Source organism: Nematolebias whitei, chromosome 15 (assembly GCF_014905685.2).
Source record: "Nematolebias whitei isolate Nwh7 chromosome 15, NemWhi1, whole genome shotgun sequence".
Taxonomy (NCBI): domain Eukaryota; kingdom Metazoa; phylum Chordata; class Actinopteri; order Cyprinodontiformes; family Rivulidae; genus Nematolebias; species Nematolebias whitei.
Window position 1 is genome coordinate 33,623,143 of NC_056512.1, and position 27,182 is coordinate 33,650,324.

The 27,182-nt window shown below is 40.5% G+C and overlaps 3 protein-coding genes across 3 annotated transcripts; 1 reads left to right on the top strand and 2 right to left on the bottom strand.

Annotated features, from left to right (window-relative positions):
* Positions 1 to 4,387: 4,387 nt before the first annotated feature.
* On the bottom strand, positions 4,388 to 16,177 carry LOC119421012 (dual specificity mitogen-activated protein kinase kinase 6). The gene is made up of 12 exons (XM_037688401.1): positions 15,957 to 16,177; positions 12,839 to 12,908; positions 10,958 to 11,006; positions 10,742 to 10,855; positions 10,453 to 10,572; positions 9,250 to 9,366; positions 9,002 to 9,053; positions 8,782 to 8,909; positions 8,505 to 8,582; positions 5,618 to 5,757; positions 5,365 to 5,410; positions 4,388 to 5,124 (listed from the first exon to the last, which is right to left on the bottom strand). The coding sequence occupies exons 1-12, from the start codon at positions 15,973 to 15,975 to the stop codon at positions 5,047 to 5,049; spliced, it is 1,011 nt and encodes a 336-aa protein (XP_037544329.1). The 5' UTR covers positions 15,976 to 16,177; the 3' UTR covers positions 4,388 to 5,046.
* A 924-nt stretch (positions 16,178 to 17,101) lies between these two features.
* On the bottom strand, positions 17,102 to 20,092 carry btbd17b (BTB (POZ) domain containing 17b). The gene is made up of 3 exons (XM_037688402.1): positions 19,879 to 20,092; positions 18,547 to 18,829; positions 17,102 to 18,213 (listed from the first exon to the last, which is right to left on the bottom strand). The coding sequence occupies exons 1-3, from the start codon at positions 19,970 to 19,972 to the stop codon at positions 17,139 to 17,141; spliced, it is 1,452 nt and encodes a 483-aa protein (XP_037544330.1). The 5' UTR covers positions 19,973 to 20,092; the 3' UTR covers positions 17,102 to 17,138.
* Positions 20,093 to 25,037: 4,945 nt separating this feature from the next.
* LOC119421014 (G-protein coupled receptor family C group 5 member C-like) lies at positions 25,038 to 27,104 on the top strand. The gene is made up of 3 exons (XM_037688403.1): positions 25,038 to 26,022; positions 26,613 to 26,716; positions 26,798 to 27,104. The coding sequence occupies exons 1-3, from the start codon at positions 25,038 to 25,040 to the stop codon at positions 26,909 to 26,911; spliced, it is 1,203 nt and encodes a 400-aa protein (XP_037544331.1). The 3' UTR covers positions 26,912 to 27,104.
* The last annotated feature ends 78 nt before the right edge of the window (positions 27,105 to 27,182 follow it).

The window sequence follows — 27,182 nt, forward strand, 5'->3', positions numbered from 1 at the left end:
TTGGTCTGTTGCCTTCATAGATCTCCTCCTACATGTCACTGCGTGAGTGCAGCTACAGCGTGCGCTCTCAGGACATTATTACCCGCAGTGTTCTGAACTAAGCAAAAAGGCCTTCTCCTACTCTGCTCTCGTTTCCTGGAACACCTTGTAAAAAAATCTGAAGCTCTCGACCTTGACCTAAGTGGCTTCAAACATCTGCTAAGTTCCTGGCAAAAACCGACACAGACATGTTCCTGTTTTGTTTTCTACATCGCTTCATAACCGGTTTTTGTTTCATTTTTAATATCATATTTTTAAATTTTTCCAAGTTCATATGCTTTCTTTTATGATTGTCTCCTGTTGTCATCATGCTTTGCTTAAAACAGGTCTCTCTTGTAAACGAGTCCTCGTGGCTCAATGAGACTAATCTGTTTAAATAAAGATAGAATGAAAAAGGCTACCTTTGGGACAGATCTGGTTGGCAGGCCGTAGACTGAGGAAGTCCTCTGGATTGGGGAAGAAACGTTTCTCACTTAAAGAAACTGGTCCAGATGAAACAATTTAACTTTTTTAAATTGTTTTTGTTAAAATGGTTAAACAAAAACTTAATTTTTGTAATAAAAACAAAACAAAATAATAAAAAGTGCTAATTACATAGTTGTGTGACAAATGGATAACTTGTGGTGCTGTTATAGTGTGATAGCTTGAACAAATTAAAATAGTTTTGATAACATTTACAGTATGAATTACTGTATTGTCTTTTATTTAATGTGGAAACAAAAAAATACAACTTTAACCTGATATTTTGTCTCGTGTAGTAGTATAACACGATAGTCAACTTGTGTTGGTAGGACCCCATGCCATCATTCGACACACCACCCTCTGAGGAGACAACAGTGGCTCATACAGTCCAGCATGTTGCGTAAGTTTGCGTCGTGTCAGCCTAGAGCTAAAGAATATCACGATTATAAACATACCTTCTACTCTTTGGTAAAGCCAACCCATCCTACTAGGACGTCATGAAGACCAACCTAAACAATGTCTTCACTTCTGGGCCGTTTAGCACCCGAGGACACGGAGATGGACACAATTTCCTCAACAAGAAACAAATGCATCTGGATTCAGGGGGGTTTGGTGAGGGTTGTCCTGAATGTACCTCCTCTGCAATTCTGTTTCATTCAATGCAGCTTCAAGTGGTTTGCAAAACACTGTGACTATAATTCCACATTTAAAACTCAAGTTGGGACAGGGTGAGGCACAAGTTTCAATCTACATTTTCTTATCTTGGATCAAATATTTAAACTATATTGAGCAATTATGGGATTTTAAGTGTTGTCCAAAACTTATTAAGGAACCAATTAGCTCAGCGTTGCACTGCTTCAGCTGATGCTGCCACCCCTTCCCTTCACGACAGTGTTTTTTTTTTTTTAAAGATTACATAAGCTTTTAACCGTCAAAGGTCGCATTTCCTAAAAAGAATCTTTGTTTAGGGTGAGAATCTGCTCTAATGCACAACACTGAGCCCCCGCCTGCATCCTGCTGCCATTCAGTTCTCTCATCCTGGCATGAAGTTATTGGGCTTTGACAAACACGCTGAGAATAAGGCGGCTCAAATCGAGCTTTTGTTGCTCTACGCTGTTAACATCCACACACACACACAAAGTGGAATTGAAATAGCCATCAAAGTAAGATTCATGTATTCACTGCACATCTTAAAACTTCACAAAGACAGCCCTCGACTTGTGTGTACTTACATAAGGACGTTAGCGCAAACAGAACGTGTACAACCTCGAGCAACAACGATCCGTGTATTCGGAGTGCGAGCAAAAAGTTGAACTGAATTCCTCAACGCGTTTCCTGTGAGCTGAATGAGCCAGTCCTGTTTTTAATTACTGTAACTGCAGAAAAAAAATAAAAAAATAACAGTTAATTTAAACCAACAATCACATTAGATTATTAACTAACCTGGTTAAGGAACACCTTGTGATTGATGCTGAAAGATGCTCACAGAAAGTGAAAAAAAGTGTAAAGTGTAAATACAGAGAGATTATGTTCGTACAGTCGTCCAAGAGATGGCAGAGTGCACGTTGCTGTTGCTCCTGAGAGCGCGGCCCCTTATTCTTTAGATAGGAAAAGGGGAAAAGGCCATGAGGATAGTGGTAAAACAAAAAAAAGATCTCTTCACATCTTGTCCTTATCAGGACACAATTTAAGACATCAAAAAAACTCTACCTGCAAGCACATTTATAAACACATTACATACGCATTTGGTAACAAAACGGTGAGATTTGTCCATGAAGCACTTCCAGATAGACCATAGTCCTGATAAGATGTCAGTGTCAAGTTGGTACAGCTCTGATAAGCATTCGCAGAAGTTTTCAGGGGGTTGATAGACAGAGCTTTCTTAGTTTACACATAACCCAGGAGAAATTTGATGTCGGCCTGCTTCGAGGCCAAACAGGAGTCTGATTCAAATAAGCCACAGTTGATTTTTTTTCAGGTAGACTGTTATTTTTCATCAGCCTTGAGTTCTGCTGGTACTTTTAATCCAAAATGGCCAGATTTGTGGGCATTCAACTGGTCCATGCTTATTAGCTCCCTCCAATGTCATTCCCAACATAAGTCCCAAAGTCACAAGTGGCCTACGATTCTCAGAAATTGCTTCCATCTTACGGTTTAGCTTGTAAATCAGCTGATTTTGAGTACTCGAAGCACAAACCAAACCTTCACACTGGGTCGGCAGCTTTGACATGGCCGACACTACTGCAGCCATCTTCTTCAATAACCGATTACATAGGTGTCAGCCAATGCCAAAAAGGAGAAACTCTGCAATCATAAATCCAATATCTTCGGTGTCCTGAGACAATATGGAAACGTGCATCAGATCCATGACGTATCCTGCCGTGTGCGTCTCAGTGGGGCATGAGGGCTCTCCAGGACCCTGTCGCTTTGTTGAAAATTTTTTATCAATTGTGTTGAAAGTCCAGCTGACCAGATCCATGACAGCAGTTTACGTTTCGGAAGATGTGTAAATAGGAGCTCCGATACACAAGCAAAAAAGCAGGACGACAGAAGAGGGAAGATAGGCAGCCATCTTGCTGGAGAGTGAGGAAAATGCCGTATGAAAATGTCCCCCTAACAGAAGTACATATTGAACTTTAAACTGCAGAACTTTGCAGCACTGAAACACACATTTTACAAGTTCACTGCAACAAAGGCAGAAAATAATGAAAGCTTTGGACGAACTGAACAATAAAGCCTTTATTTTTGCGTTTCCACGTTCAAGTTTGTCAGTCCCACCCAGTGAAAAAGGTGTCTGACAGAGTGAAGGAGTAAGAGGTAGAGCAAGTGTTCCATTCTTATTGTGATCAGTGTAAAAAAAAAAATATCAGTTTTACACCAAGGGAATGCCCATTCAAGGAGGGCTTACTGATAACGAAAAAAATTAAGAAAAATAACAGCAGCTTCTATTTGGTGTTGCTAGCTTTCCCTTATAATTCACATTCATACATACTCCTAACTTGCTGATAATTGATAAAAAAATAAAAAAAAAACCCCAGAGGGATGAATAGTGGTGGCAATGAAGAGGCTGTCATCACATCATCATCATCAATCTGAACACTCAAAGGGAGGAAACTGCATCAGGACAAAGCTGCAGCGTCTCCAAGGGGCTCTGCATAGTAAAGTCTGACATGGACTGAAAAAAGTCCCCCCCCCCAAACATTTAATCTAATAAAACTAAGAAAAACAAGAGGGGTTGTCTCTGCATATGGCATTGTAAGCCACAGAAATCTGAGTGCTGGAGTTAAACAGTGTAGACCAGTCAGCTGGTCATGCAGGTACTGGTTGTAAATGTGTTGCATTCAAACTAACCCATGTTTCAGCTACACTGCGACAGGTCGAGACAGAGACACAATACATTAAAACATAGGAAATATTTACATCTTCGGCGTATAAATTACTTCCCTCTGTAAGGCATAATGGGCTCTCCTAAACAATCACAAAAAACTTTAAGTGCCTCTTACAAAAAGACTATGCCGACATAAGATTTAGGAAGATGGGCAAAGTTAAAAGAGAGGATAGAACATTTAAATGTTGCTGAAATAAAATCTAAATTCAAACCAGAACAAGTCCAACATAGGAGAAACACAATGAATTAATGAGAACGATGCACAAAATGGCACATAGACAAAGATAAAGCTGTAAGCTTGATTAGGCAACCCCTGAAGATTTCCATGTAGTAACAATCACAATACTGGAACTGACTCCGATACCCAGTAAAAAAAAAAAAAAGAGGAATATCAAGTGGTCACTGCATGGAGGGCAACACCTCTGATCACTGCACTGATGATACGGGATGCTTTACATTCTTGTACTGCGCCATTCAGCGCTCTAGGAATGACTCCTCCAGCCCACAACTTGACCTTTAACTCTTTTTTTTATATATATATGTAGTTTTTCCTCAGTCCTTGAGTTGCCAACAGGCTGGCCTGTGACAACAACAGCCCCCGGCCTCGACCAATCACATCAAGGCAGAAACAGGTCAAACCTCATGCAGTCTTGACAATAAAAAAAAGGCTCTAGTCCCATAAAATTCACACTTGAAGAAATACGGTATCAAAACTCTGTATCATGAGAAAGCATACAAACAATAACATACACGGTAACTGTTGGTTTTGCATATGAAATTCAAATCAACAACGTGTCACAGACAAATAACGGCTGGCTCTGTTTGCTTTGGAGATAAGACGACGATCGGGGGGAGGGGGGCAACAAAAAGACAAAATTTTGGTTCAGTTCATACGTTTCATATGGGATAAATGATTGCACAGGAAGTTTAGAGAAGTGAAAAAAAAAAAAAAAACAACCCTCTCCTGTTGACTGTGCAAGTTCATATTACCACCGCTTTCCAAGTCCAGAGCCGCTGTCAGTCTTTGGGTCATCACCCCGTTGAGTGGGTGCGTGAGAGTTTGTCATTCCAGTGAGTTTTAAAAACGTTAGGGCCATTGGTTTGTTTGCTGAAAGCTCCCACCCACACTGAGGAGGTGGAGCATGGAGGGCGCTCCATCAATCATCCAGGATGTCCTTGACAAAAGCGGCCACGTCGGTCTCTTTAGCGTCATGCAGGGTAAAAAATGGATGTTTCTGCATGGAAACAAGAACAAACTTAAGAAATTTGCTCCAAAGCAACATATATGCATTTAAATCACAGCTGCGCTGGTAGCTACATGTGAAAAACAAATGGCAAAGTCTTGGTGGGTTAGTGGGGTAAGTCTGGCCTCTTGTGGTGAAAAACAGGAAACATAAACTCAGTGAAGATTGCAGCACAGACGCTGCAGTTTGTTGTTTTTGTTTGAGAAATAATCAAATGCAAACAAAACTAACCATTAACTCTGAATAAGCTGGTCTTTCATTTGGCTTCTTTCTTAAGCTGTGAAGAAGGAAAAAAGATTAAGTGAAAAGAGAAACAGCCATTGTCAACAATCAACATATTCTAACTTCATGCCACGCACAAAAGATTATTTAAACATCATTTATATTATTTCACACATTTTCCAAATGTAAATTCAAAGCGAACACTGACCCCTGCAGGGTTCCAGAGACATTTGATGATGCTGTAAGGTAGTGTGAGACTCACCACTGGGAAATGAAGTCCACAAAGTCTGGGGAGAAACCGTCAGCAGGCAGCTGTGGAGACGGTTCGTCCACCACCTGTTTGAGCTGCTGGAACGGGGTGCGCCAGGTGTCGTAGGGGAACTTCAAAATGGCCAGCTCGATCTAGGAAGCAGAAAAAAGGCTGATTTCAAAAGGTTCAAGTATCTTTATTACCCCCAAGGGGCAATTTGTTTCAGTCAGTAGGCACATAAAACATTCATACTAGACAAGACATTAAAATAACAGTACAGAAATCATCATATCATCAAGGTTGTGCTTTCAGGCCCTAAATCACTTCATTAATTTTAAATACCTGGTGAAGAATGAGGATTATAATTCAAAACAGACTAAAAAAAACTAATAAAATAAATGTAAAGTTTGTACATTTGATTCATTTATCACAATTTTGAGCGTTGTGACAACAGTTAAAAAAGATGAAGCATGCTATTTAAAATAATGGACATTTATAAAGAGAAAGCTAAGCTTATTTGGCTGTTAAAGAGTAAAAGAGGAATCAGAATGCAGAACAGAAACTCTGTCAATCTGTAAGCGGTGCTGTAAAATAATCAGGACATACAGAGCAGCTAATAACATGGCATCCACTGGCAGTTATGAAAATTGTCACGAGTCATCATGACTCAGCATTAGTCAAGTCTGACTAAGGCTTAATAGCAGTGTTTCATATACACTCTGACGACAAGGAAGGAGACAGTTTATATTCTAAATTAGGTTGCGATCAGAATTTTTATTTATTTATTGCTATTTTTCCCATAAAGCAAGAAGCTTTATCTGCAGTTGAAAAACAATGTCAGAATTGTCAAACAAGAATTACTGGATTATAGATTAACTTTTCAGAAAAGCGTAAGCTGATTCTACAACATCTGAAACCAACCAGAAGCAGCAAAACAGTTCATGCACATAAAAAAGATGTACTATACAACAGATAAACGTGAACAGTAGGGATAGGGCCGATCCAGTATCGGATCAGATTTTTCCGATCCAACCTGCAGAGATTTCCGATCCATGATGCTGCATGTCTGTCTGATAAAACGTCTCCACATGCGATTCCCTGCCAGCTGCTTCGCAAGTTGGATTCAAACTATGGAATGGATTTCATGAACGGAGACGTGTCTCATGAACCCAGAGTAATAAGACCCGCCTCACATTCAGGAAATCCAGTTCATAGTTTGCAGCCAGCTACAACGTGAGGACTGAGCAGCACTGTGGCTAACGGCTAACCAACTTTTCATCGAAACACGTCCGCTGTGTAAGTATTTTACACTAAACACTGCAAGAGAGCAATGACTGCAGAGCCGCTGAACCGAGGAGGAAGCTCGATCACAACCTATAATACAACAAACTTAATCAAACATAGCACCACATTAAACCGCGGTAAAGTTACTTTTACGTTGGACATTCGAGCTCCATGGCTTCAGCGGTGTGCTCGTCTTGTTCAGTCCGAAGCAGGGAGTCTGATTTAGGTCAGCCGCGCTCAACTTGCTCCGCTCACTGAACACTGAACAGACGCTCACTGAACACTGAACAGACTGAACACGGCTGATCGAAATCAGACTGTCTGCTTCGGACTGAATGAGAAGAGCACACCGCTGAAGCCACGAGAACTCATTTTCAAGAGAGACCTGTTTAGGGAGCACATGGTGGGGGTTAAGGGCCTTGCTCATGGGCCCAGAGTGGGGCGAATGAGGGTGGGGGCAAGTGTGGGTGTTTCACCTACCCCACCCACAATTTTGATGTCGGGGCCGGGGCGTGAACCGGCGATCTTCGGATCACAAGCCCACCTCTCTAACCTCTGCGCCACCACTCCCTCAAAAAAAAAAAAACACTGCAAGAGAGCAATGACTGCAGAGCCGCTGTACCGAGGAGGAAGCTCAATCACAACCTATAATACAACAAACTTAATCAAACATAGCACCACATTAAACCGCGGTAAAGTTACTTTTACGTTGGACATTCGAGCTCCATGGCTTCAGCGGTGTGCTCGTCTTGTTCAGTCCGAAGCAGGGAGTCTGATTTAGGTCAGCCGCGCTCAGCTTGCTCCGCTCACTGAACACTGAACAGACTGAACACGGCTGATCGAAATCAGACGGTCTGCTTCGGACTGAATGAGAAGAGCACACCACTGAAGCCACGGAGCTCGAATGTTTACCGAGAAGTTGCTACACTTCACCGTAATTAATGACCAACCGCTATCAGCTGCAGAAAACAAAGAATTTAGCAGCCAAGATATAGTTTACTCTCCAGGAGATATTTATCAGTACAACAGTAGAAAATCGTAAAAAAAGCATATGAATTGAAAAATACACGAAAATGATATATATATATATATATATATATAAACAAATACACAAAAACAGCTACATTATAAATCAATGTAAAATACTAAAAACAGGAACATGTCTGTGTTGGTTTATGCCATGAACTTAGCAGATGTTTGAAGCTTAATGTTGTGTTAGCAGAAATTAATTGTAACTTTTGAAACTCATCCAACATTAATAAAACTTACCTCAATTTGCCTTTTTGGACATGCATGCATATATTTGTACAAATTGTACTTGAGAGGAGATTATTACAGCCTCATTTAAAATCAGTAATGATGATGATGATATTGGAACGGTATCGGCCGATATCCAGATTTAGGTATCGGGATCGGAAGTAAAAAGAAAAAAAAGTGGATCGGTGCATCCTTAGTGAAAAGTTTAAACGCCTTCATTCATATTTAGATGTAGTAAAACACGTTTTGTGAGTAATTTTCTTGTAAAGTTATTGTTTCAGAAAATGGTTTAAACTTTTTGAGCAATTTTATGCAAGTGAAAGAACAACAAAAACAAGGTCTTTATAACCGTACTCACCATAGTGATGCCAAGACTCCATATGTCTGATTTGACACTGTAGCCAATCTGGTTGAGGTCCGGGTTGATGCGCTCAGGCTGAAAGGCAAGTCATCTTTTATTTAAAACTATAAATGCTCTACAATTTTTCAGCACGTGATTACTACAGCTTTTGTTCTAAATGTCAAAACAGAATATATAGGAGTTGGAGCAATTATATGGTTTTGTAGGACACTGAGTTTTTTTAACCACTCACACATCATGTGATTTCAGGATTTCTCCCTCAGTTTCCACTCACCGCCATGTAGGGCTTACAGCCAGCGTCCATCGTTTTGGCCACAGAGTCCACCAGGTGGCCACTGATGCCAAAGTCACACATTTTCACTTGGCCCTGAGTGTTGATCAGGACGTTGGATGGCTTAACATCTGGACACAGATGATAATGGGAACTGTCAAGAGGTTACAGAATCACTGGCTACCTGGAACTGTACACTGTAGTGATTTAATTGTCTTATTACCTCTGTGTATCACCGACAGTTTGTGGTGCAAATGGTCTAATGCCTTGACAATCTAAGGAACAAATGTAGAGAACAAAAGGAAGGATAGTAATGGAATTAATATAATAATAGTAATGGTAGTAATGGTATACTATTAACTTTCTATAACTCAAAAGATGCACATTTTACATGCACTTGCATCAAAATAGTGACAAGCATATCCTCCGCATCTTACTTTAATATAGTCAAATTTGCTAAATGGGACGTACTGCTACTGTGATCTTGCCCAGGATGTCCTCAGGAATGGTTCTGCCTTTTTCGATAACCTTCTTGTAGAATTTATCCAGAGACGTGTCCATCAGTTCCATACAGATCCAAACATCACCCTTAAAGAAACATTAGAATTATTAAAAAAAGAAAATGGAGGCTTAGCATTCCTTAAAGGGATGTACATTGATGAGTTTTAGACTAAGATCATCTTCAATTCAATTCAGTTTATTTATATAGCGCCAAATCACAACAAAGTTGTCTCAGGACACTTTACAAAACATTCACATACATAAAAGCCAATTAGTAAAGTTCTCTATCCAAGGAGGCCAGCAGACAAGTTGAATCATCATCTTATGATGAGCTTGTTTGGTCCAAAGATGAAAATAATGTTATGTCCAGTCTCATGTGACATCATGAGATGTCACACTCAGTACGTATTGTGAACGACTCTCACACCAAATTTTAGCACATAATCTGTAAAACTGACAGAATAATAAACATATTTGTGTTTTTCAGATGGCTGTTCAAGTAATCTTGAATTAGACTGACCCCAACATTATTTCCTGAAAGTACTACTAAAATATGTTCAGTGGTTCATGAGATTTTTGCTAACATGAGCTGATTCCAAATAGTTAATGGCAAAAGTTTAAAACAAAACACTTATTTTATTAAACCTTTATTTAACCAGGAAAATCCCATTGAGATCACAGATCTCTTTTGCAAGGGAGGCCTGGGCCTGAAGGCAGAATAACATGCATGTTTTTGGTCTGTGGGAGGAAACCGGAGTACCCAGAGAAAACATGCACAGAGAAGAACATGCAAACTTGACACAGAAAGACCCCAGGTCCAACTGGGGATTGAACCCAGGACCTTCTTGCTGTGAGGCAACGGCACAAACCACTGAGCCGTCGTGGTGCCATCCTGCAATCTGTCAGAATATGCGTTAGAGAGCTGTTAGCACACCGAACTTGAGGTCAAGATCTGTAAAACTGGCTGTGTTAAAGCCCCTTTTTCAGTCACTTGGCTGTTGTGGCCATCTTGAATTGATTATTTTCTGAGCATTTCATTAAAATCTGTCCAGTGGTTCATGAGATATTAATATAACCAACACACACAAACTACCTCCTACCTTTTGGCAGCAGCCAATAAAAATCAATGGAATAAGGCCATAGCAGTTAATGAGATTTGTATACTGGGTTTACCTCTCTGAAAAGGGCACCGTAGAAGGTCACAGTGTAGAAACAGTCGACTGTCCTCATGGAAATGTCCAGGTCCATCAGAAGCCTCTTCTGCTCCAGAGTGTTAACTGTAGCACGAATCCGCTGGAGACACAAGTATTGCACACTGGTTTGTTTCAGAACGTTCGGTCAGTAATCTGGATCAACTGATCCAAATGTTTATAAGCTTAGATCATATAATGGATGCACCTGAGTTTATTTTTAAAGCACGATACAAAAATCAGAAAATCAAAGCAACTGGACGCCAGTCTACCTTGACGGCCATGATGACACCACTGGGCACATGTCTCATTTTGTCCACCACCCCATAGGCTCCCCTCCCGAGCTCTTCAATCTGCTCCAAGTCATCAGCTTCCACTACAAAGTTCTGGATAGAAGAAGAGAAAGAAAAAGTTCAATTAAGTCCCGTGCCAATCACAGCGGAAAAATAATCAATTAAACAATGTGCTTCAAAAAAACACGACTTTACCCGATCTCCAATAGTGACACAGGCTTTAGAGTCGAGGTCTCGAGGAGGCCTACAGACAGACATTTAAAAATAAAAAAAAAAGAACCAATAACACGGTATTGTTAAATATAAATGTGTAACTCACAAATACTTCTTGCTTTATTAAAAACCAAAAGACAATTTCTAAAACTGACTTAACTGCCTGCATAAACACTAGTGTTTTAAAACAATTTTCTATAAATAAAATGAAAACACGTTGAACTGTAAGATTTAGATCTGTTGTCATTATCCAAACTTGAAACCGAGCCACAATCGTTCTGCTAATCTGAGTTAGCCATCTTTCAGATGAGGACTTCAGAGTCAGTCAGAGTCAGAGTCAGGGAAACAATTTTTTCAGCAGAATCTCGGCAAGAAAGTTATTATGCATATATTTATAAATGATAAGCTATTGCTGTGATTTCTCAAAACTGCAGTTCAGCTCTTATCTATTTACCGTAATTGCCGGTGTATAAGCCGCTACTATTTTTTAATCACACTTTGTACCCCGCAGTTTATATGCAGGAGCAGCTAATTTATGTATTTTTTTTTCATAATTTTCACAAGTAAAATTGTTATATTTTATTTTGACAGAGTTCCTGCCGTCTCTCGGTAACATCTTGCCACTAACTAACATTTTCCTTTGACAGTGCTGGGTGCTCACGGCACCCCACCCCTCTTGTGGGTAGGGATTTGCGACACAGAGAGAATGCCCTCAGGTATCCACATGTACAACGACTCTTGCGCAGGGTTTCAAATTCCCTTCCATAACTCCACCCACTCTGTCATCATGTGACCAGAAGTCTAACCCGAATGACCACTGAGGTACTCTCGAGGACCATCTCCGAAGATAAACGTGCATTAATTTCTTCAGATCGTTCCCGCATTTTGTGCTTCATGCACAGATCTGTTAATTTGTTTAGCGATAATGGAAAACGCACGGAGAATTTCTTACGGTGCAGCTTTCAAGTTAAAAGCAATCAATCTGGCTGCCGGAGAAGGAAACAAAGCTGCCGACCGTAAGCTTTGCATCAACGTGTCGATGGTCGGGCATTGGAGACGCAAAGCAGTCAAGTCTGGTACACGTTTTAATACAAGATTTAAAATGATTTTTGTGCGACATATTTCTGTCCATAAATATGCGTTTAAATACCAGGATCTCATTTTAAACTTGCATCCGAACACGGAGCGGAGACAACAAACTGCTCCCCTCTCCCCTTCTGTCATGAGAGAAGCGGCGAAGTCGTCAGATTTATCATTAAAGCAGTCAGTCAGCCAAGACAGACACATAGTTAAATAAAAGTTCAAACAAATATTTCTGTGCACGGTAAATATGTGTTTAAATACCAGTATACAGGCACATGAAACACAACGGAGACAATGAACTGCTCATATGAGCTCTGCTGAGTAAAAATCACGTTAAATTTATTTAGAAAGTACATTTTAAAACAGCAGCTGTTACCAAAAGTGTTAAACAATAAAAAAAAAATAATGGTATTAATTTAATGAATATTTACTGTATTTTACCAGTACTATTTGACTTCCGGTCACATGACCTCGATAAGACTTTAGTACGTGCGACTTAAGAGACAGGTGCGTTCTGTAGTCCGAGAATTACGGTATATATCAGAATCTATAGGCGCTAAAATAAAATTGTAACGGGAATTTAGAGACATATCCTGATGCATGCTCAATTTAGAGACCAACATAAAATAAAATATTCTATATTGTTGCATTGAAGTGTTGTTGTTTAGTGGTAGAAATATATACCGGTACTAATAGAAAGCGACAGAAAACATTTTTCCTATAGGGATAATTTGGATGGTGTTCGTTAAAGCCAGGAATGAACAGAGCAAAGAGCCTTACGCTGCAGCTTCGGGTGGTGGAGTAGTAAACACATCCTTGGGCAGCTTCGGCCCTGGGAGCTTCTTCCTCCCTACAAGACAATAAAAAAAAATTCAGCTGTTAGGATGATGATTTGTCCACAATGTTTTGGTGCAAAATGATCAATAAATTTGTAATAAGCGGTTACAACACAACAGTTTAGTTAATTCTACAATCGTTTTTCTGCTTACCCATTCTTAAGACACACACCCCTTTGATTTTTCTTTTCTTTTACACAAAGCCAAGTACAAGGAGATGAGTAGTAGTCAACTATATTAGTGATCTAAGTTGGCCTATGTGAATTGGATGTAGTTGTATTTTCTTGTTAGTTCTCCCTTCAGAGACAGTTTGCTGCTGCTGCAGATGACAAAAAAAAAAAAAACCCTCCAGTGCAGTAAATGGTTTGTTTTTTAACCGGAGCTTTAGGTGTGACCAAAACTAAAGCTGAGAAGGTGGACTAAATGACTGTTGGCTTTGGTATGATGACTCACGTGAAGTAGCTGCAAAGGAATCAAGCTTTCTTATAGCCTCCTTTTATATTTTTTAAGTCAAGCAAAAACGATCATAATCCTACGCTGGTTGTACCTTTGTAGCCTCACATTTAAGATCTGTTGCATTTCTATACATTCTTCGTTACAATACAGTGAGTATTGTACAGTGATTTTGTGCAGCTGTGGGTTGTTTCAGTGTCAGATGAGTGATAGCAGTTCATTCATAAACACTGTTTACCAGCAGCCTCTGGGACTTCCCAAAAGGCGCTCAGAGTATCTGCCAGAATGACACAGCCACTGAGCCAGCAAACAGCAATGCAGGAAAAAACAACTCCTTTTTTGAATACGACACTCGTGTAATGCGCTTGCTACAAAGCCAAGAGGGAAAATATTGAACAGTTTAAAAGAATGCCAGGCTAATAACGCTAAAATTGCATAAATGCAGGAAAGATAGATACCTTTTTTTTTAAACAAGAAAAAGCTCCAACTGTAACTGCCATTGTTACTATGTGGCTGTGTTTGCCATTGTCTGAGTCACACTGTGGAGGAAGTTTGATTGGGCAAACCCATTTTTGCTAGAATAAGCTGGAAGGGAAGTTGACTGTCAGATAGTGAAGCCCACCAATGAAACCTACACACATCCTCGTGTGTTGAAAGACTAAAATAACTTGGTGTGTGCACAGAGTACAGTTGTGGTTGGAAGATATTGAATGCAATTTACTCACACATACCCAGTCAAAGATGGGTTTTGCATTTCCTCTGCGTGGGATAAAGCAGAAGCATTCAAAAGGCTCCTGTCAACCTGGTCATGCAACAAAATTAAGACGGCATGCAAACTTGGCATTTTAGTACGTAAACATTTGACATTGCAAAGCTGCTTTAAGCTCTTAGCCATACTTCCATTTTGCAAGAATAAAACAAAATTAGCAAGTATGTGCACTCATTGTTATAACTTAACTAAAGTCTGTGTTACTGGCATATTGTAAAGTATTAATGGCTTTGAAATACTAGCTCTTCTCAGTTACCAGACACCCAAAGACAGCCAGTCCGACTGGACACATCCGCTCCAAAACACAACAGCTGTCAGGACCCTTTGGGAAATATGATGTCACTTCACTGGGCACACATGTTGTCCTGTCAGGGCAAACAGAGGCCAACCTCACAGCTCTTCTAACTGAGCCTCAAGGGATACAATAGTACAGTGACATCAGCCACAGCTGTAGTCAAAGTTCAACAAAGCTGTGCAGGGAAAAATACACGACAGCAGAAAACCATATTCTAAAAATAAATCAATAAAGGATCTCAGTAAGAACTCTTTCTAGGGAAAGTGTGACATAGAATGGCAGTACCGACGTTGAATTTTTGCCATTGTCAGTAAACAATGAATACAATGAAGCATTACTTTCTCCTCCATAAAGATTTTCAGAGCCACATAAAAAAACAAAGCTCAATGGAAACTACTCGGAATATATACGTAATGTGAACAAGAATTTCTGGATTGTGCATGGAATCGGTTTCAATAGCTCTGAGGCGAGTCACCATCAGGAAGCACCAGCCCTAGACCGTGTCCATATACAGACAGACAATGATGACTCATGCGCAGATAATCTTCCACACCACCCTATCAGTGGTTATGGAGAACCCAATATCCAAACATGCTTCAGCAATCTCAAGGCTCGCTGTGATCAGAGGAGAAAAAAAAATAATAGTAATCTCAAACTTGCTTTATAGTAGCAGCAGATCCTGTGAAGCAGATACAGAAGCAGCCAGAAAACTGTCACCTAAAAGGGGAGACTGCACTCAGTGCTGGAGCTGCATGTCAAAACATGCCATGGTAGGCCAAAGGCTGTGATTGCCCGAGCAGCAGCAAGCAGCCAATCTACACAGCCCTCTGAAAACAGCGTGTACTCCTGACCATGGTAACGCTAGTATGATTGTGTAACAGCACAAGCGGTGAACTTGAAATGTAAATTGACATCATCATAGTCATGCTGTGTATGACGCAGAGAAACAAACTTGATTTTTTCCAATGGATGCTCTTTTATTTGTAGCAGTCTATATAATTACACGTCACAAAGAGACCAAGTGATGTGCTTTTTTCTCCCCGTTTACTTCGCCACCTGTTTTTTTTTTTTTTTTTTAATAAAACGTGGGAAAGGTTTAACTTTTGGAAATAAAAGCGCAATGTGGAAACTTAAAAAAGGTAGCTAAGACTTGTGGATAGAGGCAGAAACAGAACTCAGTGCTGTGATTTGAACAAGTTGGTTGATAATTACAGTCTAGCTAAAGTCTTATTGTTGTGAAAATGCTGTAAGCTAACCCTCGGGGCTAAGACGAGGCGATGCAGAGCGCGTGCTTTAGCTAAACTAACGACGTCAAACAAAACCCCCAAAAGCGAACCATAAATGTGATAAATAAGTTATGCTCAAATGTCAGGTTGATTGGAGACGTTGTGTACTAATAAAAAAGTAGTGCTAGCTTCGCAGCTTTCCACCTGGCAAGGTTACATTTCTTACACTAAGCTAGTTGGACTACTTTCACTCGTACTGCACCTCGGTAAGTACAACGTGCAGACTTGCTTTAAAAGAAGAGGAAAAAAAGACACTTACCACCTCTAGAAAGAGACATTTCCCCTTTGCTTTGATGAGGGGGAAGGGAAACACAAAGACTTTTGCCTTTTTTTACTCCCTCCCTCCCTGCATCTACTCTTACTACCCGCTCAGGATCGCTGGTTTGCAGTGCAAGATCTAAAAGCGATAAAAGAAAAAAAAAAAAACGGCTGGGCGGTTCGTCCTCGTGCAAGCTTAGCGCGCCAGTGACCAGCTCGCGTGCTCAACGATCGATTAGCAAAATAATGCACAACTTTAAAATAAGCCTGAACAGTTCGCGTTAGTTTGCTAACAAAACCTTCACTTGGGTGGCCAAAGTCTGACAGCTGAGGGCTCAACCGCTTCGACGACGTGATGACGTACTTCCTGTCTTGCGGTAAGCCTCGTGGGACGTGTAGTTTCCATTGTACTAGTAGCTACGTTCTCTTTTGACGAAAACTAAATACTTCTAGTATATTTAAACTTTTAAACAAGGCAATTTTTTTTTGTTTTTCTTTATTTTCACTTAATATCACATGGCCATAAATAGGTACATAAAATGCATATGCAAAAAGGAACAAAAACTAAATAATCAAGACCACAAAAGCCAATGAAAGCACAATGTGTCAGTCTACAGTTTCCAGGCAACAAAGAAGCAAAAATAATGGAGTTGCACTTTATTTAACACAATTTGTATCTAACAATTCAAGTGGGTGTAAAGGTGTGTTATAAACTACAAACTTTCATAAACTATATTTGTAGAATGGGAAAAATGCACCAAAGTAATAGCAATTGCATTTGTTTTAAAGCAAAGTCTTTAGCACCTATTCAAATAATATTATTAACCCTTACATAAGTAATACATTTAAGGAAATAAAACTACCACAAAATAACATACTTTACTAAGTAATCAAGTAGTGTTTATTTTATTTTTATTTTTTGGTACGCATGAAATATTGAACATCGTTAGCATAATAATCACTGCTGAGCATTACGTTCAAACCTGGGTTTTTTTGTGTGTTTTTTTTTTTTTTTACAAAATCATCCTTGCTAAATGGTTGGAAGACAATAAAATGCACAAAATCATGACCTTATCACATACTTGACACATAGACATGTGCTGTGATATGAGTGTGCATGCATTATGTGCATGTGATCATGTGGGTGGATAACTGATGGTGAGGTCATGGTAAATTCCTGCTTTTACTTCCTGGCAACTAGAAGGGTGTGGTAGAGAGGTTTGATTACAACGTGCAAGTAGAGGGAGCTGTCGACTAGATATTCAGATGCGCGACGCTGCAGGTCAGCATCCACCAAGAAATCCCCAGCCTCCTCTGTACTTTGGTGGAAGTTGTAGACATGGCGGACGACCACCTTTCCTTGTTGTTTTGCCATCACAATAACAGTTTTCTGGAAACTTACTCCGGCAAAGTCTGGGCTGGAGGTGGCCGGTGTTACAATGATGCGAGGTCGACCTGCTTCTGTGCGGGTGGGCTGCATGGCACCAAGTTCGGTATAAGTCGACCTGGCACTAAGCGGCAGCCAGCGAGGGGAGAACAGGGCATTCCATGTCACTCTCTTACTGGAGTCATGGCCACTGGGACCCAGCTGGGTCTGGAAGCTGAAACTGCGGTCATCACGAGTGGGGTTATTGATGATCCACGGTGAACCCCAGGAGGTGGACAAGTAGTTACGGGGAGTGAATATACTGCAGTTGACATCAAAGTACTTGGCCAGCTGAATAGGTGAGGCAGAATGGAACTGGAAGGCTAGATATAGGAGATCACGGATGGACTCATAATACTTCACCATGAGGACAGACTGCTTTTGAAGACGGAAGAGATGTTGAGGAGGAATCATGCCATATCGAACAGCTCTTAGCGCACTTTCCACAGTTTGGGTAACTGGCTGGTTTTTGTTAATCCAGCCCTCCAGGGCCTCGTAGAGCTCCAGCTCGCTCTGCAGAATGAGGTCAGAGCGCTGAAGCAAGGACAGAAGCAGGTCTTCACCGATGGAGTCCCATTCTCCGCTCTGCAGCACAGAAGACAAATTCCAGGACAGGTACTGCAGACAACTGTCCCGCAGGGTTGCGTCCCCAATTTGCAGTGCATAGCTGTACCAGCTCACCACATGGCCTGCGGGTGAATCACTGGAAAGGTGTTGAGTCATATATTGGGTCAGACCTTGCTGCAAGCCCCACACGTGGTACCTGCTGGCCAGCTTGTGCAGAGGTATGACCTGATCTAGTCGTACTGAGATATCACCACAGTACAAGTACCTGAAAAAAAAATATAAGCATTTTTTAAAAGAAACCCATTTTCTGCTATGACTACATTTTATTCTTCTCATCTGAGTCACTGAATAAAACCCACACTCTCTGATTTTAGACTATGAGCGGCAAAGAGCACGTATAATTTTAGACTACTGTAAATGATGGAACATTGCACTCCTTCAACTAGAAAGTAAAAAGCCAAAATGGTGAGTGGAGAGCTACTGTACAAATCATGATCTGTTGTACACATTATTTCATCGATTCTGCAGCTTCTTGAACTCTGTTTTGTTTTATTTCATAAATCAGCAACATATGGTTACATCCTATAACCTTCCTCACCTGATAAACTTGTCAAAGGCGGCAGCACAATCAGGGGTTTCAGTCAAAACCAGAGCACTATTATTGCGACTGAGCAGCAGTTCCTCAAACACATCACTCTGCAGGCTGAGAACCAGACTGTGGGCTTGAATCACTTTCACCTCATCTGTGTTAATGGTGTGCACTCGCAGACTGACATCACTACTGTTGCCCATAGCCAGAAGGTTCTCCATACGATGCACCAAACTCATGGAGTGATTAAGAACCGTGACACCAATATCCAACGTCTCTTGCTTCAGGGGAGCTGTGAAGAAAAAGCAGAAAAAAATTTGGCAGAAACACAAACATTAAAGTTTGCACAAACATTTTCTTTCTAAATCTGAATAGCAACCCATATTCTGTTCATTTTCAGTAGTTTCTCTGCACTGAGGGACTGCCTGCAACATGAATCATACCTGACACAGTTAAGATCTGCAAAAGCACACTCAAACCCTAAACCACCACTATGTGTCGGGTGAAAAATCCAACTTGCACATCCTTTCCTTCCTCTGCACTCAATTAATTGAAAAAGAGAGCAACAACCAGACTGACTCAGAAAATCCCAGATGCACAGACAAAAAGAAATCCTGAGTTTGCAGCACGGCTGCAGATGGCTCTTTCAATGGTCCCTCTTGAACATAAAGTGGTGCATGCTGGTAAATCCCACATAAAAGACCCAAGCATGACAAGTTGCTGTTTCCATTCTGCTCTGCACCAGTCATCAGCAGCCTCGTTGACCTGCAAACGGGCGTTTAATGAGACACTGGGGGGAGAATGTTTGACTCTCCAGGTTGTCTCATGGTTTTCATTTCTTCACAACAATCAAGAAACCCCACTTCAAAGTCTGCCTTTTCCAATTAGCCAGACAAGACACAGTATGCTGAATTGAGAAGTCACTAAACTCATTTAGGAGGATTCTGTACATCCGCTGACTACAATACACAGTATATCTGTCACATTATGTGAGCAAAAAAACCCCCTTAAAATTACCTTCAAATGAGAGAGTGCCCTCAACACAACAACTTACAAAAAATGCTTCAATGCTTTTCCACTTTAGGCTGCAGAGCTGAAAAGACTCACACAAGCCAAATGACACATGAACTTGCTTGTCTATTTTCTGAACCCAGACAAATAGATGAGGGCAGGAAGAGCTGAATGAATAAATATCCATCTTTTGCCTTGAGGCTTAGCACAAGCCACACATTCAGCTTGGGTGAAGCTGAAACTGAAATAGAACAATATAGATTAAGATACAAATCAATTAAATATTTCAAAGTGAGCAAATCTTTTTAGTGGTAAATCACTGGATCTTACCTCCGCTGACTGTGACAGAGTGGAAGTACATGAAGAAGAGCAGGGTGCCCACACAGACCCAGCCAGGAGTCTCTTGTTCACATGAGCGCACCATGTTTTCGCAATTCTTTTCCCACTGCTTCTCTGTCTTCTTGTCTTTTTGCCTCTCGTCCTCTCTCTGTGCCACTCTTCTCCCAGTCAGCTGTGCACAGCAGGGTGCGCTGCCTCATGTGTTGCCCAGCTCCCTGTCCTGGACTCTTTATGTAGGACGCTGGCCTTTCCCTGGCGCATCTCGCAACCCCGCGGACTTCATCGATTGGTGGAATCGGGCAGGGGCGTTGCTATAGCGACAGCTTTGATTTTGAACGTCTCTCTTTTGGTTGTAACATGGCATTGATCAGTGACACTGGGCCAGCCAAGGACTCAGCTTAATGTTTTTTAGATTAAAAGTCAGTGGGATTTAGTGCTATTAAGAATCAATAATAAACACAGTTTCCTCTTTTAATGGCACTCAAATGCAGCCAGTTGATGGAGACCTTTGGCTATGATGGCTATGTTAAATGCTTCAATTCTTCTTCTAGTTACAGTTGCAATTAAGATTAATGTCAAAAGTAATTGAAGTTTTAATATATGTGGCCAGCTGCACTCATGTCACATTTCACAATCCATTTGCGGGGCAGTCTCTTTTTCTATTTGTATTTCTCAAATGGCTTATTATTTTCACAGATGTGAAGATAATTGAATTAGAGCTGGGTCTGCTCATCAATTTAAAGCACGCTTCGTCAAACCTAAGTGTCAGTCAAGATGTTTTTGACAACTTGCATATATTGATGTTAAAATACATCTATTTATTCACATAAGATGAGCTTTTAAGTGCATTGCACATTATTACAGACATGTGGATCTGCGTATTTTCAGGCGCATGACATCACAAAACCACTGAAGCTTGCAGAGCAAAATGATTACAAGTTGCACCTGAGTTTGAAGATTTAAATAATCTATTGCTTGCAGAGAAGCTCATGTCATCAGTACAGTCCCATTTTGAGCTCTACAGCCACACATCAAAGACGAATCATACATTTCAACATTCCAAACGTTACAACAAAATTATGTTTCAGTGAGAAATAATGACTTTGATTATAATCTCAAGAATGATAAACTCTAAGGCCATCTGTCCCTCTCAGAACAAGCAGCAATACAATAAACGTGTTTAAAATAAATCCACCTGTGAGAAAAATAAGAAGAGGTGTTGTTTTGGAGTGATTTATGTGATTTATCTAACCTACAAAACTCTCAACAACCTAGCTCCATCTTATATTACAGATCTTATTGTTCCATATTTTCCTAACAGAACACTTGGCTCTCAGACTGCAGGTTTACTCGTGGTTCCTAGAGTTTCCAAAAACAGAATGGGAGGCAGAGCTTTCAGTTATCAGGCTCCTCTCTTGTGGAACCAACTTCCAGTTTCTGTCCGTAAGGCTGACACATTGTCCAGTTTTAAAACTGGACTTAAGACTTTTCTTTTTGATAAATCCTATAGTTAGGGTCGGCTTGGGTTTCCTGAGCTGTCCCTTAGTTATGCCGCTATAGGCTTAGACTGCTGGAGGACAAATTGACCACATTTTTTCACTCTGCTACTGTCTTTACTTACTCTGCTCAACCTGTTTTGTATTTGTAATTATTTTTTCTATCCTTAACGTGTTTTTGTCTTTCAGGTACACCTGGATCTACCATTCTGTGTTCGTCTGCCTCTCCTTTCTGTCCTCTCAAACCAGCCGGTCAAAGCAGATAGCCGCTTGTCCTGAGCCTGGTTCTGCTGGAAGTTTCTTCCTTTTAAAAGGTAGTTTTTCCTTTCCACTGTTGCCATTGTGCTTGCTCAGGATGGGAGACTGCAACGAAGCCAAAATTCAACATGTCTGCTGGATTCCTTAGATAGAGAACTTTACTAATTGGCTTTTCTATGTACTGTATGTGAATGTTCCTGTAAAGTGCCCTGAGACAACTTTGTTGTGATTTGGCATTATATAAATAAACTGAATTGAATTTGGGTTGTGTTGATGCCCTGGGGTCTGCCATGCTGCACCGAACATGCAGAAGAAGAAGTGTCCTCTGAGACTCCAGCCTGAGCCACTGCTATGAATAAATGCACATGTTCTCAAAGAGGAGCATTGCTGCTGAGGTGCAACAAGGAATTCTGCTGCAACAAACTGAACCAAACAAGACACATTTGATAGCATTACCTAGTTGTTTAATTTTTAGATGGATGCAGATGCCATTCTTGAGTCAATGTGATGCATGCATACGCCTTTTTATACATTTGAACAGGACATGCCCTTCAGTAAGGTCACTGGCCTTTCTTTGTTTAGTTGACTTTTTATTAATCAAACAGGACTACAATACAAGATGATTGATTGATAAGCTGTTGGGCTTTTAAGAACAACCCTCAGGACAAGATCCATTGAAAGATCGATGCACTGCAGGGGGGCCATTCTACAGTTTAAACATATGAAGTAAGTGCAGGCTGAAAGCCGTAGCTTCAGTTGGAGTTTGTGGATGACCTTACTCTTATGAGGCCTGAGGGAATGCACCCGTTGACCAGATCTCTGAAGCATTTTTGGCTTTTGACTAAACAGGTTAAATGTAATGTTGACTTGCTCACGTTTGCATATTTCACCTATAGGAAAAAAGGAGAAACCCTATTATGGCTTGTATGAAATGTTGGCAGCTCGATGGGGAAGTCAGCTCTGCAAAACAGTGTGGTAGATTCTGGCTAATTGTCTTTAAACTAATCTTTGAATCACAGTTTCTTCTGTTTTTTTCAACCATATTAGTGAAAAAGTGTTTGATGACAGTGAGGCAAAACTTTAAAAAAATGACTTGGTCTGTTTTTGTGTCATAGTCATGAAAGTGCTATTTTAGTTTTAGTCGATTTGTCAGCATGTGTTGAGCATTTCTTTTAGGAAAACTCAAAATCAATGGCAGATATTAACCTTATTTTATACCAAATGGCTTTTTAATGGCACGCCTTCAAACAAATCAATACAAAGATCTATTGTGCTGTGTAATTTGATTTGACTCTTTGTATTTTCAAATGACAAATGCAGCCCATTTATAGGAACTCCCAGCAGGTGGCTCTGCTCTAACACAGTTTGTCTTCTGTTCAGGGACAGATGAGGTGAACTTGATCACATTAAAACAGAGTTTTGAGTTCATGCCACGCAGAAGAGTAGCATCTTTTTGGTAAAACCTTTCAAAGACTGCTCCTTGAAGAAATCAACCCCAACAGCCAGTCGGAAAGTCAACAAACTTCAGGTGACTACGTGGTCCCAGTTCAAAGCTCTAAACTGGGATAAATATCTCACTTGTGAGGTGAGTGGTCCCATTGTTTGGACGTAAGCAGCCTCAACCAAATAGGCTGGGTGCTAATCTCACAGAATATGCAAAGCTGTTCACAGTCAACAGAGAGGTTGGATAAAGGGCTTGGGTAAAGACTGGATGGAAGTCAGTTCAGTTCAGTTTCCGTTTATTTATACAGCACCAAGTCACAAAATATGACATTCACTGAAGGAGCTGCTGCTTTAAGGAGACCAGTGGTTCATTAATTATATTATGGATGAATAACTGAGAAGGAGAGACAGACAGATGGAGTCTTGCTTGTGATCTCAAGCGGAAAACCAAATAAATGAACACTTGAATAGTTTGAACTATTTATTGAGGACTCTGGTGGAGCTCGACGAGTAAATTTCAGTGTTTCTGGAGGAAACGTTTTCTGACCTGAGTTAATTTCTTCGGTGTGGATCTAGTGTTGGGCAAGAGGTGACCTGCTCTACAGTCAGGTAAGAACTGCCTGTTGGTTTGTTTTGGTGCCATATTCATCTTTTGTTTGTTTGTTTATTATACTTTATGTGAGAAAAGATGTTTTAAAATGAACTGGGCTTAAATGAGATTTGTCATTTTTTGAAAAAGTCATCTTGTGACTTTAATCTTAAATTTGTAGAAGCAAGAATTTAACTGACATAAATGTGTGTTTTTTTAAGACCATTTTCTTTTTTTTTTTAAAGTTTTTAGGTTAACAGTAATTAATGGTGGTGAAGCATTGGGTGTGAATATGATCGGTTTTACTATTAAACAATGTCATTTAACATAATTTATTTTAATTAAATGATGTTAAAAAAGGGGCAGCACGGTGGCGCAACTGACAGAGCCGCTGCCCCTCAGCGAGCAGGCTCCCGGCTCAAACCCCGGTCCGGGGGCCCTTCATGGTGGCGCTTGCATGCTCTCTCTGTGCATGCGTGGGTTTTCTCCGGGTGCTCCAGTTTCCTCCCACAGACCAAAAACATGCATGTTAGGCTAATTGGTAACTCTAAATTGTCCCTAGGTGTGAGTGAGCGAGTGAATGGTTGTTTGCCTTGTTTGTCTCCATGTGGCCCCATGATGGACTTGCCACCCGTCCTGGGTGTACCCCGCCCCTCGCACCATGATCACTTGACATGGGCACCGGCGACCCCCGCGACCCAAAATGGAAGAAGTGGGTAAAAGATAATGGATGGATGTTAAATAACTATACATGAGTTTTAATGAGACTATAAATTATTCATTTAGGGGTCTCAAGCTCATTTACAAAAGGGCGCCAAAATTAAAACTTTTTTCTAACTAAGGGCCAATTTCAGAAACTACATTAACTCAAGTTAGATACCCAACATCTTTTCTTGGTTGCAGGTTCCTCAACAAGAGTTTGATTTGTCTCATTTGACATTTTCTGTTGCACTTTTGACATCATAATCAAAGATTACTGAAAAAATCAAAGTGATACAAGTATTTTACATTAAAAATATCATCTCGGGGGCCAGATAAGATGTCAACAAGGGCCACATTTGGCCCCCGGGCCTTGAGTTTGACACATAAAGCCTTTAACAACACTTTTTTTTTTTGCTCTATCTGACTGAATATATTGACAAACTCAGTAAGAACTATTTTAACAAGGTCATTTCTGTTGTGCAATTCATCAACAAGGCTCATACACTTAATAAGTAAATAAATAAATAACACATTTAGCTTTCAAATAAATATAATTTGTCTTTTCTTTTTAATAAGCAATGATGTGAAACATTTACTTATGCACGTCTGAGTAATCAAGACATTTGCTTTGCAGCATTTCAACAAAAGTTTGAAGTGAAGCGATGGGAGAAACAGGCCCTCCAAAAGGATGTGGGTCCAACATCAGCTCCATATATTACAACCTGTGTGACCTGACCACAGTGTGGGGGGTCGTGCTGGAGGCTGTTGCTGCTGCAGGTGTGATGACTTCTTTTGTCTTGTTCATCATTCTCATGGCCTCCCTACCTTTTGTGACGGACAAGAAGAGAAAGGGTATGGTGGCTCTACAGGCCAGCATATTAGTCTTTACGTTGGGACTCTTCGGGCTTACTTTTGTGTTTATTGTGGGTCAGTACTCCACAAGCTGTGCTGCTCGGAGGTTCCTGTTTGGAGTAATGTTTGCAGGCTGCCTCGCCTGTTTGGTAATGCATGGACTGTGGCTTTCCTTGTTGAAGTGGAGCACCCGTGGACCCAGAAGTTGGTTGCTATGGCTGGGCGCTCTGGGTCTGTGGCTCGTTGAGGTGATCATCAATATTGAATGGCTTGTCATCACTGTGGTCAGTAGCCCACCTGGAGGAATCACTGCCCCTGACCTTGCCTGCAACACTGCCAACCAGGACTTTGTGATGGCTCTCATTTATGTGTTAATTTTGATGCTTGCTGTGGTCGTCACAGTTACTCCATCACTAACACACAAGCACAAGCAGTGGCGCCGAGATGGCACTTTCATCCTGGTCACAGGGCTCTTTACCATGGCCATCTGGGTGGCTTGGATTTGCATGTATGTCCGTGGAAACCAAGCAATTGGAAAGCCCAGTTGGGACGATCCTACTCTGGCTGTAGCTGTGGCGTCAAACGCCTGGGTCTTCCTCGTCTTCTATACAATTCCAGAAATTTGTCTGTTAACACAAGCGGACCCAGACCAGGAGCAACCTTTTGATGGGGAGGACGTCTATCCTACAAGGAGCTTGGTGTTTGAAAACACAGAGAAACAGCCAGAGCCAGAACCAGTGCAGGAGAATCTTTACATAGAGAATCGAGTTTTCACCATGGAAGAGCGCCCGGCAGGTACAGTGTCAAACACCATGAGTCGTTGTGCCTCAATGCATTCTTTTTCTGATTAAGTTCAAACAAAAGACATTTACTGCATCCATAAAGAACAATAGACAGACAACAGTAGGAACAGTACACCGACGTTGATAAGAGAACAACTGAATATTTAGTTTCTCTATTTTTGACAAACACAAAAATTAAAATAACTATTCATCTGATCCTTTAGCTCAGGTGAAAATGACACTCAGGATGTTTCAAACTTGTGAAACAGTAAATTATATTGGAATTAAATGTCCTTTAAAGTCTCAAAACTTTGGAATATATTCTACAGTATATTAAGATAGGCATCAAGTTGAGATGGCGAATCACCATGAAAAGTAACAACTACAAGACTATTGAATGTAAATATACATTTGTCTATCACTGTGTGACTCCAAAAAAAAGCATTAAAAAAGTCTTGCATATGGTGTTTGATGTTTAGGGCGCTATTAAAATAATTACATTTACTTTTTTATCTTCTATTATGCAAGCGTACATTTTAGACAAAAGTGAAAATTGTGGTTCATTAGGTATGTTAGCTGATTGAATTGACTTGTGTTTAACAGAATCCACAAAGCCAGAGTCTCCATACGGGGTGTATAATGGTCAGCTGAGGAGTGCCGTGTACCAGCCAACAGAAATTGCCCTTATTACCAGAGGTCTATCAATGGTGAGTGTGATAAAGACCTTTAGCTTCACAAAGCGTCTTCAGCCTCAACACATCTGTAATTTTCTGTGCTTCTTCCCACAGCTGGACTCCAACATAATGATACCTCGAGCCATGATCCCATCTTTGAAACCAGGAAGCCGCAGGAACTCCCTGTCTCGTTCAGTCGAGTCTTTAACATCTCAAGGACTGTCTTAAGTCCCATGTTAGAAAAAAAGTTTGTTAACATTCTTCTAAAATATACCCCACTTTTTATTTCTCTGTAAAATGCTTTCACAGTCAAAGGGTGGAAACATAATTTCCACTGACAGGCCCTTTAATGCTCAAAAGCAAGTTATCGCAAGCAATTCAATTCAATTCGGATTATTTATATAGCTCCAAGTCACAACAGAAGTCATCTCAGGGCACTGAACAGAAACATTCACACACACATATATATATATATATATATATATATATATATATATAT